Source organism: Astatotilapia calliptera, chromosome 22, assembly GCF_900246225.1.
Source record: "Astatotilapia calliptera chromosome 22, fAstCal1.2, whole genome shotgun sequence".
In the NCBI taxonomy this organism is placed as follows: domain Eukaryota; kingdom Metazoa; phylum Chordata; class Actinopteri; order Cichliformes; family Cichlidae; genus Astatotilapia; species Astatotilapia calliptera.
Window position 1 is genome coordinate 17,695,813 of NC_039322.1, and position 21,658 is coordinate 17,717,470.

Sequence of the window (21,658 nt, forward strand, 5' to 3'; positions counted from 1 at the left end):
GAACGTATAGTGGATCTGGAAGATACTATGATCAGTAAATCTTTATTAATTCCTTCATTTGTTTCAGTAAATCAATTTAATTTCACATTAATCCATTGCTGATTGTTATAATATTAGTTATTTACTCTTTACTTTGGGATTCCTTTACCAGTGCCTAACGTTTATGCATCACCTGAGTATGATGCTGTACTTTACTTCATATTACTTGAAGCATTATCTACCACAGAGCCCTGAATAAGCTGTTATTAGAAAGTTATTAATAACAAATGTTTCATAAACCATCGGGTCTTTATTAATGGTTTATGATATTGTTGCTGCTGTTTGCGCTCTCTCTAACGTCACCGTGACTCGCTTTCTTTCTTCAGAAGACTACTGTTCCCATAGTTCCAGAGGTGTAAAGTAAAGGCAGCTACGGGTGCCCGGATGGCTTTGACAGTCAGGCACGTTGGAGAGGCACAGCCGAGACCGGAGCGCACGAGAGACAGAGAGCTGGAATTGCAGAGGCAGAGACGCACGGGCGCACGGTCGATTTTCGCCTCCCGCATAGTGGGGAGTCCCGCGCCTGTCACCCCAAACCGAAGCACAGTGTTCGCAAGCGGCTGTGTCAGCACCTGAATTAGAAAGAGGACGGTGAAGCAGCACCCCTGCTCCTTATTTTTTACATTTTCTCCCCTTTCTGTTTTTTTGCTTTCCCGTCTTTTGTGGTGCAGATATTGATGTGAGCCAGAGGAGCGGTTTTTCTGTTGAGCCGCTCGAGACGGTGGCGCGCGGCGGGAGAATACAGCGTTTACATTGATGTGGGAGGACTATCTCCTTCCGACACGGGGAGCTGAGATGAAGGGGGAATGCTGTTCGCTGACGGCTGCAGCCGTCAAGGCAACGGCTCCGTGACCCGGGCGGGAAGAGGAGTGAGCGCCGCCGCCGACAGCTGCGCGAGCCCCTAGCCAGCGTTGACACCGCAACAGCTCCAGCGGGCAGCGCGAGCCTCCAGACTCTGTGTCCCTTGGTGAGTGCGCGACCTATGTACAAAACATTCAAATTTTGCTCGCCGTCCACTCAGCCAGCTGTGCTGCGCACCTCTGGCTTTCTTTCTGAGTTTTAAAAAAAATGTTTTTCTTACACTAACCTCATCGGCGCAGTCACCTGGACGGAGCTCTGCATGCGTGCCGCTCGTGCTGCTGGGTCATCTGGGCTTTACTGTGGGCATGCAGCGTGTGTGTGGTTAGACCTTAAATGATGATGTTCAGACACACGCGCGTGCGCTCACACACACACACACACACGCGCGTGCGCGCAGTGTAGTTCCGTGCGTGAACCCAGTGTACCCTCACCTATTTTTCCTCACTATTTGCAAGATTCTCACCTCTTAGCCTCATTATCACTGAATATATATGTACAGTGAAGGTAGGGCAGCAGTGTACAGTAGCACCCCGGGTACTGTCACACTGCTGACACACAAACACAGACCCACACACACATATGTTCTCTTCTGTTCGTTTAATGTCTGCACAGATTTTTACCTGTGGGTCAGCTTGATTGGACTTTTATAATATCTATATATTTACATATCAGTGTGCATGTAGTACAGATGTAGCTGTGAGCACAACTCCTGCTGGTGGACAGATGTTTTTCTGAAGCAGAGCATCCATCCAGCCCTCTGGTTTCCTTCTCGGCAGCCCCCCAGATCTGTCACGGCAATAAGGCAGGACGCAGCAGCAGCACATCCTGCAGTGGCAACAGAGGCAGTGTGTTGGAGACAAGGCATACTCATGGTGGTGATTATCAGCTCTTGTCTATGGTTTAGTAGAAAAGGAGGGAGGGGGTGCAAAGAAAAAAAGGAGAGAGAGAGGGTGCAGAGGAAGTGCAAGAAAGGAGAAGAAGAGGGGATGAGAGAAGTCAATGTCAGTGTCTGGGCAGTGACAGTTCGTTATTTAAGGGCCCCTCAGAGACGTGCACAGGCTGCCCTAGTGCAGGTGCTGTTAGTATGCAGAGTGATGCTCTGTCTGTCTGTCTGTCTGTCTGTTTCTCACTCACACAGTCTCACTCTCTCAGTGGCTGGTTGAAGAGTGAGTTCTCTTTTTGGCAGGTCCACTTGGACATAATGAATAATTTCAACCCTCTGAATGCTGGAATGAAAAGGAAATGGCCTTACCTTGGCATTCAGCCGCTGTCTGTCAGACTTGTCTTGAGTGCATGGTAGTGTGTGTGTGTGTGTTTGAGAGAGTGAGTGACAAACAGAGGGAATGTGAACATATAACAGCTTAGGCCCATTGTGCTTCCTACCTGTGTGAGCGGGGCTAGTTGTCATAGCAACGGCCTTGTAGCTCCGTTGATGTTCCTCCTGTCCTCATTGGCAGGGTCAGCGCACCTAACACACCACATCTCGTCTCAAATCTGAGTGTGTGTGTGCTTTGGAGGTACCTTTTGTTTGTGCCTTGCTGCAGTTTGTAGGCGTATAGGTTGATGGCACAGACAAGTCAGTGTGTGTGTGTGCGTGTTTTGAATGTGTGTGTCTGTGTGCGTGTAACAAAGATACACCCTGCTGATATGACAGCCGACAGCTCAACCAATCACCTGTTTCCTCTCTCTCTGCCTATCAGCATGTGAGGTTGCCATAGTCAGACGTCCCCTTGATATGGAGGTCGTCATGGAGATGGAGAAGACAGAATGGACGCACATATTCACCTATAAGCACACGCACACACACACGCACATAAACACACACACACAGGGCATGGAATGGTACAGTATAGCCACTGACTTCCACTGATTTCTCAGTGTCTTGGCAAGTTTTGAGCTAAGCAGGATGGTGCAACCTGTTGAATGGAGGTTTTGATGCATCAACTCTGCACACAGGGCTTTTCACGTCAGAGCCAGGATCATTGAGTAAAACTCTCTGTGGTCTTGTGACAAATCATCTGCTTAAGTTGAGCCGCACACACAAATCGGGATGCACCTTTATATTGGCCAAATATCTAACATAAAATAATGTTTACCAATTTTGTGCTGGCTAAACCTTCAAAGATATTGTGAGGATGATTCGAAAGACTTTGAAACAGTTGAGTTATTTTTGTCATACTGGAGATTTCCGTTTCTTTGTTGTCAAGGTGTAATAAATAACTACAAAAAACAAAACAGAAAAAAAAACAGAAAAATGCCACCATTCTGGCAAATTTTTATAAAAATCTGCACTGGCTCATAGCTTCATAATTGGTGCATTCTTGAATGCAAACAGCGGAGATTAAATCTGAAAGGATATCCTATAGGAGATTGGATCTGTTCAAATGCTTATTCTCCAAAAAGAAAGGACTCTCCTTAGTTCTGCAAAGCATCTGCCTTCTAGCTGTGTGCAAAACTGGCTGAATGCAACAAAGTGAAGTTTTTTTTGTTTTTTTTTTAAACAACAGCTGAAGATCATTGTGGCTCTCAACTCTGAACCCTTCACAGCAGCACTCAGGGAAAAGGGAATTTAAACCATTATCTTAAATGAGTCCAGCAATTAATAATACTTTGTACTTGAAATGCCTCCCAAAATACAGAAGTAACTGATTGCAGAGCACAGATTAACCAACACACCACAAATAAGCCATTCACTGTCCTCAAAGCAACAGAATTTGGTTGGATAGCGTTCAGAGTTGTTAGCGGTTCTCTCTAAAGCTGGGATTTTCACCTCGATTTGCCCAGAGGCCATCTTTATGCAATGACAGGAGGCCAGAGGCCAGTTAATAAACAAACAATAATATTTCTAGTATAAAACAAATAAACATTAAAAAGACCCAACCTTTTTTTTAAGACCTATGTAACATATCATACTGCATCCAGTTGTTCCACTGTGCTTTAGCTCCAAACGGTTACATGTAAACCACTCAAACACAACCTGAACCTCTTCAGTCAGTTTTATTAAAGGAGTTAGCCAGCTGGCATCCTCTGGTGGGTCTGATTTGTCCTCTGAGCCTAAGTTGAGTATCGCCATACAAACAAAATTAATGCTTATTTTGCTGTTGTTTCTAAATCATTGGTGGAAAAAAAGGAGGAAAAAAAACCTGACATCATGTACTAAAAGACCTCTAAATTAAATGTAGAGTGAAAGGACATGTTTGGGCATATTTAAAAACTTTTTCTCTGCAACAAGCCACTATTGGCAAAAAATAATAATTAGTCACTACTTTGTCCTTGGGGTGAAGGGTTCCGTCTTTTATGACTCTTTTTAATCTAATGGTTACCTGAAGTGAAATAGCTTTTGCCACAGGCAGGTAAACGTGGTTCAACTCCCCCCCCCCCCCACACACACACACACACACGCACGGATGCACCCACACACACAGCAACCGTTTAGCATTAGTGTAAGCAGTGTTTGTATGCTCCATTCTGTCACCTCCCACACGATACATTCATAAAACGGCTCCTCCGCGCCAAAAGCGGTGACTCAAGAGGAGACATCTACCCTTCTCTTTTTCTCTCGCCTCCTTCCTTCCTTTAACCCCACTGCTCTCCATACACCTGTCCTCCAGTCAGTGCCACCCTCCTCCCCCAACACACCTTTCTTTTTTCCTCCTTTCACTTGTCTTTTTCACTCCTTCAGCCTCTCCTTTCATACCCCCCCTCCAACGGGTCTGGTTGCAGCCGGTTTGAGTCTGACAGTGGAGAGGAAGCACCGACCTCTCACCTCCGGAGGATGGAGCGAGGTGCGGCGGGGTGTGGGGATAGGCAAGAGGAGAGGGATGATGGAGGGCAGTGGGGTGGAGGGGGAGGCTGCTGAGGGAGAAGGCGAGAGAGAGGTCAAAGAACAGGAGGGATTTGTGAGGGAAGAGAGCTGGGGGAAGGGACGGAGGGAGGGAGAGCACATGAGACAGAGAGAGGACAGAGGGGTCAGGAAGGAGAAAGGGTGATAAATGAAGGGAGAGCGGCAAAGATGGAAGTATGGGGAGGGAAGGATTGACCGGCGCAGAAGGGATGAGAAGGAAAGAAAGACAGAGTGTGAAGCTGCTGTGTACCTCCCTAACAAGCTGGACAGAATCAGCTCAATTATTAAAGAGGAGCGAGAGATGGGGAAAACACGCAGACACAGACGTACACGCACGCACAAGAAGCATCTCTCCGTGTCTGGGCACACAACACGATCGCATCATCATCATCGCAGACACACACACACCTATCTGCACATGTGCAGCTTTGTGTTTCTTAGAGTTTCTGTCTTTATTTTTTTTTTTACAGCTGTGTGTGAGTATACATGTGTCTGGGTATGTGTGTTTAAAAACAGTGAGTCAGAGGATAAGCAGAGACTTGTTAGTGATTCTCCTCAACACGCACCCCCCCCCCCCCCCCTACTAAACCCCCCCCCCCCCCCCCACTACCCAATTTGGCTTCAGCGCCGTCTCAACGTTCCACCAGCGTGGCTTCAATGTCGTCCCATCAATATGAACAGATAATCAGAGCACTAAGGGGTCTGTCTATAAATCCCCACTGTGAGTATAGTTCTCACCCTCTTCCCTTCCTTTCTTCTCTACCCATCTTGTCTGTCTTCCTCCCTCCTCCTCCTCATCTTCCTCTCTCTTGCCCGTTCCACCCTTGTTTCTAGTTCTCTTTCTTCTTTCCCTTTTCCCTCCTTCTCTGAGGAAGTGTATGCCCCCAAGGGACGAAAAGATTCGCTACCTTCCAAGAGAGAAAGAGATTGTGAGCGGCTCTCTCTCGATATATATGTGTGTGTGTGTCTATGTGTGAATGTGTGTCCTCCACATATGTGCGTGCCAGGATGATAGTGTGTGCGTGCGTGAGAGTGAGAACACACACTTCCTGAGACGGAAAGGGAGACGGCGAGAGAGAGAGAGAGAGGCAGGGGATGAGCAAGTGAGGAGCAAGTGAGAGACTGAAAGCAGGAGGCTGTGGAGGGGGGAGGAGAGAGAAAGAGATAAGAGAGAAAGACAGAGACTAGTCGGGGAGAAGGGGGAAGATGGATGAATGCACTGCGCACCAATTGTGTGTGTGTGTGTGTGTGTGTGTGTGTGTGTGTGTGTGTGTGTGTGTGTGTGTGTGTGAGTGTGAGAGAGAGAGAGAGAGAGAGAGAGCAATGGTAAAGAGATGCAGGTAGACAGAGAGGGACGGAAGGGTTTCTTATCCTCTCAGCAGAAGTCATAATTTCTTAGAGCGTGCACAGATGTGTGTATGTGTGTTTCGTGTGCATGCCTCATTGTGTTTGTGTCTGAAAGTGTTACCTCGCACAGGCTTGAGGCCAAGAACCACAGCACAGAGAGGTACAGTGGTGTAGCGCTGGTGTGTAGTGTCAGCCGTACACGTGTGTGTGTGTGTGCGTGCGCGCTTTCTGAGAAATGTGTATGTTGAGGCTATGGCTGATGAGCTGTCAGTACCTACAGTTGGAATGTTCACAAGGCGGCCATTGTTGTTCAAACAGCCAGCAGCCTTCTCCTTGGCAACGGGCGCTGCAGCAGCGTCTCCCACAGCAACTGTGGAACAGGAGTATGGAGGGAGGAGGAGGAGGAGTCAGGAAGTCAGGGCCGCAGCACGGAGGCCCCTCTCCAAAACACTGGCCTCAAGGTCTGAGTGTGTGTCGGGGTCCAAGCATCTGGTTTGTGTGTCCTCAATGTGTGCGCTGGATGTGCGTGACTGTTTTCACGTGTGCCGGTATGTGTGGCTGTTAAGTGTGGGTTTTCATCAGTGTCAGCGTGTAGCGTGCTTCAGCGTGTGTGTCTGCGTGTGTGCGCACCTGTGTGAACTGTAAGTGGGAGTGTTTCTGTATTTGCACCTAAGTGGTTGGTTTCATCTTCCTGTATTTGCATGTGTTTGTGTATGTGTGTGTATGTGTGTGTGTTTTTCCAGACATATCCCTGTGTATGTGTGTCCTTGTTCATGTGTTTCAATGCGTGCGCACATGTGCACACTCCTCGCTGTTCCCAGCTGGCGCAGTTGGTCACATGACCCGAATGAGGGGCGGCCATCAGCAGCGCCAGTAAACTGCCTGCAGGAGAGTGAGAGAGAGAGAGAGAGAGGAGAGAGTGTCAGGCTGAGTTGAAGATGAGGAAGGGGGTGTTGGGGAGTGGGAGCTGTGGGAGAGAAACTAGGGGCAGGAGGTGGGTGGTAGTGGTGGTGCGAGAGTGGGGGGTACTGGGGAGATGAGAGAAGGAACAGTGAGAAAGAGGAGTGAGGAGGGGCTAAGGAAGGAAGGGGTAATACGGTCCTGCTCGTCTTAAAATAACTACAGCATGTAGGTTCCTGCAGAAACAACAGGAGAGAGACAGGCAGACAGTGAGACAGTCAAATGGGGGGTGTTTGTTGGTGGTAGTGGTGGTGGAGGGTCCTGGTTTTGTGTTGTCTAGTGTTTGGAGCTACTTCTCCAATCCCCTGTGTGCATCCTTGGCTGAGCTGCCACTGTATCTGCTCTGTGTGAAGTCTGTTTACGTTAGATGCGTTTCTGTCTGTCTGCCTCTTTTTGTTTGTCTGCACATATGGTTTATGTGTTGGTCTCTGCTCATTGATATGCTTTGTGTGCATCCTTGGTGTGTGTACGTGCGTGTGTTCGTGCGTGCGCGCACACGCCTACTCTTGGCAGGAGATACAGCGCGCGCACTGATGATGGAGATCATTAGGAATTTCCTGCAGCTGGGAAGGTGGTTGCAGAGGGGGGGGGGGGGGGGGCAGCAGGACGGGTGGGATGTGAGTGGGTGAGAAAGAGAGGAGAGGTCAGAGTGAAAGAAGTGTGGGTGGGTGGGTGTATGCGTGTTTGGGGGGGGGGTCTGTATGTAAAGGGTGTTCCTTGGACTGTCTGTGTTTGACTGACGTGTGTGGATGGAGCTGCAGCTCACCAGGGTTCGGTTTTGTTCTGAGGGGATGTTGATGGTAATTTGTGTGCGGGGATGTCGGCGGTCTGTACGTAACACCGCTTTGGCACACTTACCAGCACCTCGAGCTCTCAGACAACCCAGGTCTGCTGATCAGAAGAGTTTGCATATGGTTAAAGCTTAGCTGCTCACTGTTTTTGCCTGTTGGGCTGCAGTGCACTGCAGTTGAGACAGGACCTTATAACTTGAGTTTTACTCTTTGTTTATTGAGTTAAATTAAAACTTTTGAGAAATTGGCTAAACTAATAAAGATTCAATACTGAAAACTTTTTTTGGAAGGGAAAAAATACCTATTATCCAAATGTCAGACAGCTATTTTAAAGCTGATGTCTAAGTTCTGTTTAGGTTTAGCTCATGTTAAATGAGGATATTCTTGTGTATTGTAATGCAGCTCAGAATGAACAAAGTTAAGTCTTCCTTCAGACTAATGGAAAGAAACTGCTCACATTTAGTACTTTTACTCTTCCAGACTTTCTCTTCTGGGCATTTATGCAAATTAGCGCATATTTAACAGGATAATACCTCATTAACATAAGTTAACATAAAATTTCATAAACTTGTATTGTCTCACTACAAGGAATTGACTGATAAGAGTTTCACGGTGACTTACTACTAATGCTCCAACTTTTTGCCTGTAAATACTACTTTCCAATAAAAATGTGTTGACATTTTTACAATTCGTAGCTTTAGAGTCTCTCACACTCTGAGCTGGAGCTCTCCACTTTACATACACCAGACTCTTCAGTTTTATTCCCGTCTATATTCTGAAGAGAGATTTGTCCCTATATTGTTCAGAGGTTGATTTATAGTATGATTTAATCATAAAAATGTTTTCCTTTTCTGGTTGTGAACAGCATTTTCCAATTTATAAAGTGCCAAACGACATTCCCTTTGACTCTGCAGATAAATATTATAATGTAACAAGAATTGTGATCCTGGCTTTATCTGGTGTTCAGTTTTCCCTTCTGGAAAAGTAGGCAGATTAGTTCATATTTAGATAGATAATGCCTTATTTGCATACGTAAACCTGAAACCTCAGCAGAACTTCCAGTATGTACAAAAACACCTTCATGTAAGTAATCAAGTGTGGCATATCGATTTACCTGTATTGTCTTTCCTTAACCCTTGAAAACCTACTAGGAGTAACCCTTGAAGGTCTTTTCTGAACTGAGCAGTTTCTGTCATATTTCAGGCCCAACAAAATGACTGGATCTGAATTTATGAGGGTGGACTTCGCTTTTCTTACTAACCACGTCTTCACTGATATATACTAAGGTGTCAAAACTCATCATACAGGGTAGATCGTCAAATGTTGCATTTATGGGCCAAAGTGTTAAAGTGCAACATCAAGTAATGCTCCTATATGGTACTGACACTACGTAATGTGTAATGTGTGAAGCTGGAGCGACAGCGCCAGTCAACGACTCAACAAGTTGCTTGGTCACAGTGTCTCATTGAGAAGTGTTGGATAACCGAACGTTATATTCTGGATATCAAACCAATCGCAAACAAGCAAAAAATAAAGCCTCGCATCTACAAAGACTTAAAATTATGATCAAATAGCCAAATGTGAGCAATATCAGCCTTGCATTCACCTATGGAAAAGGGGTAAACACCCCAAAACCGCTGCCTGCACGCGTGTCTGCTACATTTTTAGAAAGTACACACACTGTTGCTGTGTTTTTCTCATGTTTCCGTTCACCGATGATTTCCGTGGAAGGATTTTATTGTTGCGTGTATGTTTGTTGGAGCCGAAGGTTGGGGTTGCGTCAGGGTTGAGGTGATGGAGCGACGAGAGCCTGACGGTGTAGTCGAGCCGCTGCGCGGTGTCACTCAGCCTCTGCGGACCCCTTGACCCACTTCCCCCTCCCCACCTCTCATGCTTCTCTGCTGGCCTCACATACACTTTTTCCATCTTGCTCCCTCTGTTTCATCCCCCCTTCTTCTTCTTATCTGTCTAAACCTCTCGGTGGAGCCCCCTCCTCCCCTCACCACCTCTCTCTCTCACTCACTCTCTTCTCTATGTCCCCCCCCTCCCTTACACCCCCCCATGCTGTTTCGGTGCTGCTGCCTGTCTCTTAGCAACAACTGCACACCCGTTAGAGCTCAGTGAGTGCTTTTACAAACACACCCAGGAAGACACACTTATACACGAGCACACTGGTGCGTGCGCGCACAAACACAACCATACACACTGGTTCTAGTTCCTCATTGAGGGTTTCTGCTGGCAGGCCTGTGAGTCTGCAAGCCTTTGTGGCAGTGAGATAGATGGGAACAGAATAGATATGCTTTACAGCTACCATGTACAGAGTCATTGCGCCTCTTAGACTACGCACCAACAGGCCAGTGGCCCAAACTGGAAATTGAGAGGTTCGAGTCTCTCTCTTTCTGTGTCGCTCCCTCTGTTTCCTTTCCCCCGCGCTTGCACAATTAGACCTAAAAGTTTTCCGAGAAAAAAAAGAAAATGTGCAAGATGAAAACTGTTCAAACAGTATCATTCATACGAGAGCTGCTCTTTGTGAAACAGATTCAACAGATCATCATGTGGGAGCAGCGCGCACCCTCGGCTGTTTTCACAGAGACAATACTACGCGACTGTGTGTTCCAAAGCCCCAGAGCCATTCACAGCAAAAAATGCACCAAAACGCATTCGCTACGTATGACGGTGATTACATTGGAATGGCGGCTGATGGATGCCAGGAGTGTTTGCTTAAAACAATGAATCACAGTGGGAGCATTTGATTGGCTGGCATCTAAAACCCTGTCAGAAAACCCCCCGCAGAGCACAGTAGAGGGATATTTGCATGTTTGTCTTTGTTTGGCGTGTGATCGTGCATGGGTTCACATGTGTGCGTGATATGTCTGTCTTTATGTGTAAATCGATGTGCGAGTGTGTGGGAGGATGGAGCTGTGGGGGCATGTTTTGCATGCGCGTTTGCGTGCTGGCATGTGTCGCTGGTGCGTGTGCGCCTCTGAGTGACAGCGCGTGCACGCATGTGTGTGCGTGAGCGCAGCGAGCGCATGTGACGCAATGCTTAATTAAAGCATGTGCTCTTCTTGTTCTCTCACAAACTGGTCAGATGAAGCCTTAATTAATGAGCGCTGTTAATTAGACGAGAGAGAAAGTGAGAATGAAAGTGGGAGAGGCGGAGGAGGGGTGGGGGAGTCTGAGGTAGCGCTGGGAATGGGGGGGGCTGTGTGGGTGAGAGGGGGGTTAAAGAAAGTATGTTTAGCGTGTTTGTGTTCATCTCCATGTTCGTCTGTCCCAGTTGTGTCATTCCTCAGAGCAGCAGAGCACCGAGGTTTGCTCTGCTCCATGTGTGCAGCCGCAAAACTCTGCTACAGCGAAACTCTCCCACTTCTTCTCCTCTACTCCCTCTACTCTTTTGTCTTCCTCTCGCCTCCTCTTCACCAACTTTTGCTCCCTCATTTTGCCAAAAATCTGTCTGCCTGTCTCTGCCCCGCTACCGACTCAATCATATCTTTCACCTTCCTGTTCTTCTTCTTCTTTTTTCTCTCACTCTTTTCATATGTTCTCACCCATTCACTCTCCCATTCTCCCATGTCTCACACTCCCCCTTTCTCCATCCCCGCCTTTCTCTCTCTCTCCCTGTCCTTCACCCTCCCTCCTAATCAGAGCCATATGTTGGAGAGGGAGGCAGGGAGATCTGACGATGGACATAATTGTGTTGAATGTAGACCGTGCGGTACAGTGTTGGGAGTCAGCCGTGTGCGTATGTATAAATTAAGTTTGCAAATGTTGCGTTTACTTGTGATTGGATGCAGTCACATGTGAGTCTCACACCACACGGGGCTGAGATTTCACAGCACTTCTGCCTGCACTTCTCCCCATGCTTTGGGTTTCTATAATCCCTCCATCGCTCCTGTCTTTCTGTCACCTTCATCTCTCCATCCTCTTAACACCTCTCCATTCACCACCTCTCTGCTTCCCCCTGGTGGATGTGATTATTCACACATTCTCATTCTTGTTGCACCCTCAGAGTCTAGAGCTTTGTAATGCATTTGGAATAGTTTTGGTGAAACGTGGCACGAGCAGTGACAGTGTGTGTGTATGTGTGTGTGGGCGCACGCACCCATGTCTGCTGTGCGACATGATTCAACAGTTGAATTTCTTTGCATTTTTCAACAACATATACATCCTCTCACTCAAATATCGCACATGCGGCAAAAACATTACTGTCGCGTATTGATGATCCTCTGAGTATTTATACCAGCATACGCTTGTACCCACACTATGCTGGAACACATCAGAATGAAACACTAACTACAATTAGACTTTAAAAATTTATACTGCAAGTCATCCTCCAAAATAATTGCATGAGATAGTGCAGCCCGCACCAAAATACTGATTCTAGTCTGGCCTGATGCATGCTGTGACATCATGTACTAATCTCTTTTTCTCTTGTTCTTTCTGCTCCACCCTCCTCCTTTCTTTTTTCTCCTTTCATTTCCCCCCACTCCGCATTTTCCTCCACCTTCTTCAACTCTTTGTCCCTTCCCCCTGTCTGTATCTCTATCTTTCTTTCTCTCACTCCAGCAACCATGGGCAAAAGACAGGAGCAGAGGGGAGAGGGAGAAGTATGTGAGCTCTCCACTGCAGTATTGATGACCCAATGATCCCCTGCAGAACAGAGCCAGTCAGGCAGACAGAGTGAGGCTCAACTCAGAATCAAAATCAGAATCAGTGCCATGATCGTTTGGTAAAAGCAACAAATTGAACAGGATATGAATGGTAAATGTAATCTAATGTTGTAATGCTGCTGTGTGGGTGGCACAGTTAATAGAGGAGAGTGCATCATGGATTAGGTTTATGGCCCATTGCCAAAAATGTTGACGATTCGATTTCACAATCGCAATTACATCTCTGCAAATTTTTCTACGTGTTCCATAATTTATGCTTAGCAAAAGCCATTTTTGGGGGTGGGGAGACTCATGGGGTTTGGATTAAATGTCTTAAATTCAAGGAGGAGGTTTTAACATATTTATGGGCTTACTTTTCAGTTGGTAATATTGTTTTCGTATCTGTCTTTAGGTTTTTGAGTCTTCTTGCCAGCTGTTAGAGGACGACAGCTACAAAGAAGAAATACCCATTTACATAAATCTGAAAACATCCATCTTTTCCCTGCCTCAGTGCCAGCAAAACTGTGTCCTGAATGAGTAGCTTATCAGATCACCTGCATTCAGGCCAAACTGGGGCTCCAGTGGGCTGTGGTGAGGCTCGGACTGAAGAAAAGGGGTGTGTGCCGGGGCTCGAGGAGCTTGAAGCGCTCGAAGGAGCGGAGTTCTGGACCAGGGAGCTCACGCTCCAGGGGGGGTTCCAGGATCCTTCTCATGATGGACTGACGCTGGTAACATCCGACCACATTCCCTCCTCCTCTCCGTCTGCCCTGGCCAACGGCCTCCATCTTCAGAGGAGGCTGGGGCACAGCAGTTGCCGGCGGCGGCAGACAGAGACTCACACGACTGCTGAGACACATACGTTTGCAGAGACGTTTCGAAACATGCAAACACACATAGACCCAGATGTGCATGCACAGGCTTTTTCTCATGCAAATATGGAGAACTGTGGACTCACGGATGTGAACTCACACGCAGCTTCTGTAGGGCCAGAACTCTCCAAATCTCTTACACCAGAGGCCATACACTCACCGCAGCCCTTGTCTTTGGCGCTAGGCAATCATCCTGCCTCCACCAATCAGCTGGCAGCCCCGGTCCGAACTGCAGAGACAGACGTGCCCTCAACATTTTGTCCAGTCCCTGCTGGTCCAAACTCAAACACTGACTCCTCCCCACTTCCCATAGAGACAGAAAAAAAGTATGCACTCCGTAGCTCTGGACGTCCCCGCTTTCCCTGTCACCTGCGCAAATCCTCACGCCTCCGCAGAAGCATTGAGGATGGGGAAAAAAAAGCAGGGAGGGAAAAGGGAGGAGAGGAGGATGAGGAAGTATTAGAGGAAAAGATCTGGAGGGTAAAAGAGGAGGAGGTGGCAGTTGGTGATAAAGAAGAGCATTCATCTGTGGAGGCTGTTCTCCCTGCAGTTACCAGTCACACAGACACTGCTCTTGCTCTAACTGTACCTAAACCTGTTCCTAAAGCTATACCTAAACCTGGTCCCAGACTCGGCTATAGACCTGGACCTAAATCCAGGTCCAGGCCCTCAACGAAACCTGTTCATAAAGCAGGCCCTAAAAGTGTAATGAAACAGCGTCAGGCAGCCCAGGCTATCCACGATCACGCTACTCCTCATCTCTCATTTGGGAACACGCCCACAATCCCTGGATCTCTGCTAACGATGAAGGAGGAACCCGTTGCGGAGTTGAGGGTATGTCCTCCCAGTAATGGCAGACGTGGGCGTTTTGTTGGTGTAAGTTTATTTTTTAGTCACATATCGCTGCATCACCACTTCTTTTTGACATTACATATAACGTCATATTATTCACTAATGAACATTGAGTCAATTTGCTGTCGCAGCTGTTTTACCTTTGTGTCTGCTTTACAGGTGAGGAGGATTGTTGTCAAAGTGGCACGCATTCCAGTCAGCCTTAGCCGGCGACAGAAGAGCTACAAAATTTCTAATCTGGAAACGATCACGGGGACGGAAAAGAGTAATGATGGCAACGTGGAGGGCTCAGAGGCAGCCCGAGAGCCAACTGCGCTCCTCCGAATGAAAAACAACGGAAAGAGTGTGATGGTGATGTTCCCTCCCGGAGAGCTCCCTGTTATCCTCAAACGCAGGCGGGGACGACCGCCTAAACAGCCCCTGCCAGGAATACAGGGGGAGCCTCCAAATGCTGGGAACCCTGGTGGTAATGGAGACCAGCCCAAGAAGCCCCGAAGGCGGCGACGGACTAAACTCCCTTATCCTTATCCATCCTATGTTAATGACACGAATGATGTGAAAATCGAATATGGGGATGTTCTCTCCAAACTGGCCTTTTTAAACCGCCAGCCTCCTGCCACTGGCCGCTGCTCCCCCCCTCGTTGCTGGACACCTAGTGAGCCAGAAAGTTTTCATACCCCCTCAGAAAACCCTGGAATATCCACCCTGCTCCACCGGCTCACTGGGTTTAGACGCCCACGGGGTGGCAGAGGAGGAGGTGTTGGACGGGGAGGAGGAGCAGCAGGGGGGATCGGAGGCAGAGAGTGTAATAAGAGCACCTTCAGTGACTTCTTTGAATCTATCGGAAAAAAGCGGAAACTGAGCCCCCTGTCTGAGCATGGATTACCTAGGAAAAGAGGGAAGGGTGTGGGTGGAGGTGGGGTGGGCAGAGGAGGCGGTGTAGTAGGAACAGTGCCTGGGGGTGAGAAAATAGTCAGGAGGAGACGTATGAAAAAAAATGGTGCATTCAAAGGGAGTGGGGTGTCCATGGGGCAAGACTGGCCCAATGGGGCAGGTGGCTGGGGTGAAGAGGGACCTATGGATAAACAGAAAGGCTTGGGTGGGTATCAGCTCTGTGGAACTCCAAGGGGGGGCTTCTCCTCCTGTGAGCTTGGACGGGGAGGTACCTACAGCAGCCCAGGTGGGAGCAGAGGGGTTGGGCCAGCTGGGGAGGACTCACAAGGCCTCTTCGCTGGTTATTTCCGATCACTGCTCGACTCTGATGATTCCTCGGACCTGCTGGACATCTCCTCCGCACAGTCTGACCCCCGCAAAGCTTCATCTACCCCTGGATACGAGCCATCCAGCCCAGCTACCAGTCACAACTGGTCTACCGCATTCTCTAAGTGGAGCACTAAGGGTGCAAGTTCTGGGGCGGAGGGTTCAGGCCAGACACCTGGCTCCTCAAGCAGGCCTCCATATAGCTATGCCAGCCTTGCCCAAACATCTCCCACCACTTCTACCTATCCTAAATCCACTCCTCCATCTCTCTCACACTCTCCTAGCTCCCCCCATCCCGCCTCTTATGGCCACTACTCTTCTGGCTACTCCTGCTCCTCTCCTGTGGTGCCACAGAGATCCTCAGACTGCAGCTGGTCTGGTAACAACATTGGCAAGGCCAACCCTGTCGGTCCAATGGGTTGTTCTAGCTATCAAGCCACAGCCAAGCGGGGCTACGGTGGATATCCAAGTGCAAGTCATTCCTCTGCAATGCGGGGGGACCCAACAGGGCCGACGTCACCTGGAGGAGGATACATGTCTGTGGCCAAAAGTAGCCCCTTCAGCTCCTCCTCCCTAGAGGGTTACAAACAATACAACCCCAATCAGTGGAACTTCAGGTAAATCACTTCTACCACTCAGGTGTCATTAAAAGAAATCCTACATTAACTAATGGAAGTAAATCTTAAATTATCACACAAACATTTGACTTGGTTTTAATGAAACTTAAATGTAAATGTAGGTAATTAAATATTTTATTTGACAATAAACAAAAAAAAAGGTGCAAATCAGGCTTTTAGATATCTGAATAACCCGATCACGTCTGATGATTATATTTCTCAGGATGAATGTTTCACTCCAGCATGCAATTTTCAATATCACCATGCCCGCCTTGTGAAAATTAAAATTTTGGCTAAATATTCCTCATCCTTACCCAGCTTACAAGTGCACTGTCATAGCCTGCCACTGAGATTTCTCCTGTTACTGATTTGTGAAACTGCAACAAAGAGCAGTGAAAACTCTTTTGCACAAATACTGCTTAAGTGTTTTTATTTATTGTATAATACATGTTGGTATTCTTATTATTTATTTTTTTCAGACAAGGTTACAGTGGCTGGTCAACAGACAGCTTTGGACCTCAGTACCATGGCTATAGTGAATATGGATCCAATGAGTCCAAAGACATCTTGGATATCTCAAACTACACCCCCCAGAAGGCCAAGCGACAACCTTTCCCTGAAAGTTTGTCAGAATCTTCTTCTGACTCTTCACATCTTGGCTCCACAGCCACTAATAGTGGCCCTAGTTCCACATGCGGCACGTACAAACAGAATGAGGTTGTTTCTGTTAGTGGAGAAGGGGGCCAGTCAAGTCTGTCCAGCCTGGAGAAGCTGATGATGGACTGGCATGAGAGTGCCTCGGGACCTTCTTATAACTGGAGCCAGAATGTCCTCTTCCAGGGCGGGGGGACCAACAAACCCGGCCGTGGTCGCAGGAAACGGACTGAGCCACATTTAGAAAAAGAAGGAGTTTCTGCTTTGCACTCTGATTCCCCATCCAGTCCCTCACCAACACCTGCTCCTGGACCTAAGCGCGGAGGGGTCGGAGGACGGGGCAGGGGGTCGAGAGGAGGCAGAGGAGGTCTGTCTCCCTGTCAGAGGGAGAGGCCAGCAGGATCCAAAGGGAGGGGCAAGGCTGCGTCTACGTCAGCGGTGGGACCAGCGGTGTCTGCTGTAGGTCCAGAGGGGTCCGGGCTGTTTCAGGAAGGGCTGGATTATTACAGTGGAGACAGTAGCAGCCTTTCTCCTTTGGCCACTCCTAATCCTGCGCCACCTTCCAGCTACCTCCAGGACCCCTGTGAGTACCCCTCCCCCTATTCTGCCCACCCCTCCACACCATCCTCTGAGGAGCGATATCCGGCCTTATACCCTGGAGAATCCTCCTCTTCCCTCTCACCCAGTGTTTCCTCTCCCCCTTATCCACCCAAGCCCACCCCTCCTCCACACCAGTCCTACCACCTTGTCCCCTCCAGGACCTTCTCCCCCTCTTGCTCCCCCTCACCACGGCTAACACCCCACTGCGGCACTGCACTCAGTCCCTCGCACCGCCCCCCTCTGAAAGACCCCCAGTTTTCGCAGTACGACTCGCCCAGCTACTGCAGCTCCCCCTACTGGTACGGACAGACATCGCACAGCGGCAGCCCAAGCCCACACGCTCACTCAAATACAGCTGTGCACGCACACAGCAACCCGCACGCAAGTCCACATGGGAGCACACCGGCTAATTCGCTCTCTAGCCCAAATGCAAACACGCACACACATCTGACTCCAACTCCGCACGACGCACATCATCCCAGCACACAGCCCCACCTGAGCTCACACACAAACACGCATCCAACATCGCACCTACAGAGCAGCCCTCTCTCGCACTCCAACAATCAACCCCACCTCAATGCACACACCAACCTCAACACCCACCTCCCTTCGCATACACACTCCAACCCCAGCCCCGGCCTCCATTGCCATGCAACACCTATGCTTTATGAGGAGCGCAGCCCTCCCGCCGCCATTACCCCACACAAGCGGGATATGACCTCCCACGCCATGAGCACGGGCCATCGGCAGGGGCCCTTGCCTCACTCCCCGTACCCCAAACCTCCCCTGGACTCCTCGCCCCATCAGGAGGACACTAGTGGCTACTCTGTGCCCCAGCAATCCTACCAAGGCATGGGACACCGCTACCCCTCCCAGGCGGCTCAGGGTGGCGGGGTGCTGTGCCAGCTCCTGGACCCAGCCGGTGATGACAGCTTCAGCGTCACAAGCCTGTAACGGCAGGTGAGTGACTGTCGAGGACAACGTAGGTATGGAAAAGGGTGGAAATGCATAAATAGATCCATAAACTGTTAAGCAATGAATGTTACATAATATTCAACTGGATGTAGAAGCAAAATCTTTTTTTTTTATTACTGTTTTGTTATTATTAGACTTACCCCATAAACATGATCATAAAAGGCCAATTCATATCTTCAGTGTATCTAGAACACCAACAGTAAAGGCAGCTTAAAAGACGATGTGTGCTGATAGCACTTATTTGCAGAGCAACACTAACAACAGTATTTTTGTCCAATGATAAATGGAACAGGTCACCTTTTAGTAATAACCCATCAAAAACAATTTAAGCCTCGTCGTGCGAAGCTTATATCTGTGTGCATGAGCAATTTTGTGCCAAGCAACTTTTACAGTAAAAGACGCTACCTTTAATCTGTTTTTGAGCTAATGGGGGGAAAGGACATCAATAATAAAATTGTTTCTTTTCTTTTTTTTAGATCTAAGATACAAAATACTTTAAAAAGGGTGTAGGATGGTCTCAAACCAAACCAAACAATGCTAAAGACATTGGTTCAAAGTTGCATGTTTGAGCCCTGCTCTGCACACTCTCTAGAACCACATTTGCACATTCTTTTTGCCAATTTAATGGAGGTTACAGGTGAATTTGAATGTGTTTTGCTGCAGTTTGTATTTCAAAACCTCTCTAGCTTGTTAAACCCCATATATTTATCTTTAGGCTGAAATGCAAAAGTGCAATTTTCATCAAAATGGACACATCGCTCTGACTAAAATATCCTAAAAATCTTTGTTTTTTTAATAGAAAGTGTCTCATATTACTTTTATTGTCTCTTCTGATCTCTTGTTGTCTCTCCCTCTCTCCGTTTTCCTTTCAGGTGCATTCGATTCAAGCTTTTACAGATTTGCAAACATTTTTTCTTTTTCTTTTCTTTCTTTTCCTTTTTTTAAGGGGACTTCTTTGTGAGGGACTGCGAAATGAAGGGTGAGAATTTAGCTGCCAGCTTTTGGACAGTTAAAGCTTTAATTCTCCAGCACTGACAATCAAGATCAACTCACGTACTCGAGCATGCACATACACAAATGCACACGCACGCGCAAACGCGAGACACGCTTGCGCGGATTTGTTCACTACCTAAACATGACCATATGAAGTCGTACGTGTGCGCACTCACACGCTGGAATGAGGGAACGGCCAGGAGGAGCTGACAGATGAATACCAGACGCTGACGGACAAAGACAAACCTATCTCCTCATCCCTTGGAGTCCTGCTGTGATACATGGAGGACTCTGTTTCCCTTAGAAGTCTAACTCACCAAATCTTTGCGTTATTTATTTTATTTTTTCCCTGTATCTGCAATGTGGGCAAACTAAGATCACACTACTCGCTCTTTCTCTCTGTGTTTATTTCCCCTGTTTTCTCTCCTCCTCTGCTAAACCAGCAACTGTGTTCTGCTCTCAGCTCTGCATTTCTGTCTTGTGCCCAAACTCGAACCGCATCTGAGCCCGAATCAACTTCTGAAATGCCATAAGCCTAGCAAATGTCCCTCTCTGTGCACTCCTTGTGTTGTGTCCCATAAGAGAAAAAGTGGACTCAATCAGTTTCTGCTCTTGAAATACCAGCATCTGTACATATGACTCCAGCTCCAAGCCAGGGGGCCTCTCTTTCGCTGTGAAGGCCCATCATCAACTTGCCCTCCTCTGCGTTCTGCCATGGTTTCTCTGCTCTGTGGGGTGGGTGGGAGGGAGGGGTGGGGGGTTGGGGATACTGCAGCATGGAGACTTAACATCCTGTGTTTTGCTGTTTTAACTACAAGGGAAAGAGACATTGAAATTACACAACGGCCCCAAAGAGACTCTTGTTTTCTCTGTGTGAGTTTGAGACGGAGCGGCTGCGTTCGTGTGACATGCATGTTTTTGTGTGTACGTGTGCCTACATGTGCGTGTATGGGCGTGTGCGTGTGTGTGCCTGTGGGGTCAAAAGGAGTGAAGCTTCCCAGACACCAAAGTCTTGGCGGGGCCTAATTCTTTCTTTCACTCTCTCCCTTCTTTTTTCTGTGGTCTTGTGTTGTTTGGTGGTTTTTGTGATGAAAAAAAATAAATAAATTGTATATCTGTCTGTTACATATCATGTATGTATCTGAGGTGCAAAATATTTAAATACACATTCTGTTCTTGCCATTGGTAATCTCGTCTATAGCATTGAGCTTCTTTGCCGGATTAAGGGGGGAGGTGTGAGTGTGTTTGTGTGTGGCTGTGTTTTAGAGCCTCCCTGAGTATTGGGCTTTGCCCAGGCTGTCTGGGACTGTGAGCGAGTGTGCGAGCGAGCGAGTTCACTCAAGGACACAATTCGACAGGGAGTGAAAGGGAGGGGAGGAGAGGAATAGATGGTGGGGAGAGAGCAGGGGAGGATACGTTGGAGGGAAAAGAAAGAAACCAGACTGAGGAAATCAGAAAAAGGTGTTGAATTGGTTCTTAAAGCCATTAAAACAAAACAAAAAAAATGCGCAAAATTGTAGTTTCACAATTCATCCAAATAAGGAAATGTTTTAAAGCAAGCAACCAAAGACTGCTGGTACAGGAGAGAGCTGACAGGAAAGGAACCCATGCCTATTTCATGCCCTCGCAGGGAAACTTGCTACTATACGGCAAATACTGTACATCTGCAGCTTGTGTATATGCATGTGCATGCCAGACAGAGAATTAGAGAGAAAGAAAGCAGATGGGCTAAGTTTACTGGCTGCATTTTGTGTACAGTTTGTCAACAGACTGACTAAATAGACTCAGACATGGCCGGAGGAAATGTGTTTGCTGTGACATTCCACTGTATGGTGGAAGGGTGCACGAACTGTCAACAACATTACATGACAGACCGAGAGGGGGATGGTGCAGAGCGACAGCTCTCTTTCAGACTTTTCTTTTGTGTGGCATTTCTATAAAACACTGCAATTTCATTTATATGCAACTGCTTCGTTTTTGTGTGTGTTTAATTTAGGGAAAATCGCAGCCAATTTCATCCCACACCAGAAGCAAATCTAATAACAATAATCTGTCATTATCGGTACAATAATTTCTCAAGTTAAGCAGAGGTAACACTAGAAGCCATCCATTTCTATTATTTAGCATATTTGTGGACATTTTAGGGGTTTATTAATGAAAATGTCCTAAACTATATCATGGAAACACATTTATATAATTGCATCATTTTACTCAGATGCCATTCATTTTGTATTTATACTCCAGCATACAAGAAAGAACCTAAAATTACTTAAAACTGGGTTAACACACCGATAAGTATGGTTTGTGATAAATAGATGTATAGAATATGAAGATTTCTGATGCC

General features: G+C 47.5%; 1 protein-coding gene across 2 annotated transcripts; it reads left to right on the top strand.

Moving 5' to 3' along the window:
* Nucleotides 1–353: 353 nt before the first annotated feature.
* On the top strand, nt 354–21,273 carry ahdc1 (AT hook, DNA binding motif, containing 1). Of its 2 annotated transcripts, none has more exons than XM_026155658.1 (6): nt 354–1,006; nt 12,412–12,606; nt 12,907–14,239; nt 14,375–16,092; nt 16,572–18,306; nt 19,194–21,273. In XM_026155658.1, the coding sequence occupies exons 3-5, from the start codon at nt 13,028–13,030 to the stop codon at nt 18,298–18,300; spliced, it is 4,659 nt and encodes a 1,552-aa protein (XP_026011443.1). In that variant the 5' UTR covers nt 354–1,006; nt 12,412–12,606; nt 12,907–13,027; the 3' UTR covers nt 18,301–18,306; nt 19,194–21,273. The 2 variants fall into 2 exon arrangements, with proteins under 2 accessions (XP_026011443.1, XP_026011444.1); XM_026155659.1 differs by having other exon boundaries at nt 12,412–12,525.
* Nucleotides 21,274–21,658: the final 385 nt, after the last annotated feature.

What these genes read in the sequence shown, in the direction of transcription:
- ahdc1 (XM_026155658.1), top strand. Translation starts at nt 13,028, where the DNA reads ATGAGTAGCTTATCAGATCACCTGCATTCAGGCCAAACTGGGGCTCCA. An exon ending in GACGTGGGCGTTTTGTTGGT is followed by an intron (nt 14,240 to 14,374) that starts GTAAGTTTATTT and finishes TCTGCTTTACAG; the next exon opens with GTGAGGAGGATTGTTGTCAA. An exon ending in CCCAATCAGTGGAACTTCAG is followed by an intron (nt 16,093 to 16,571) that starts GTAAATCACTTC and finishes TATTTTTTTCAG; the next exon opens with ACAAGGTTACAGTGGCTGGT.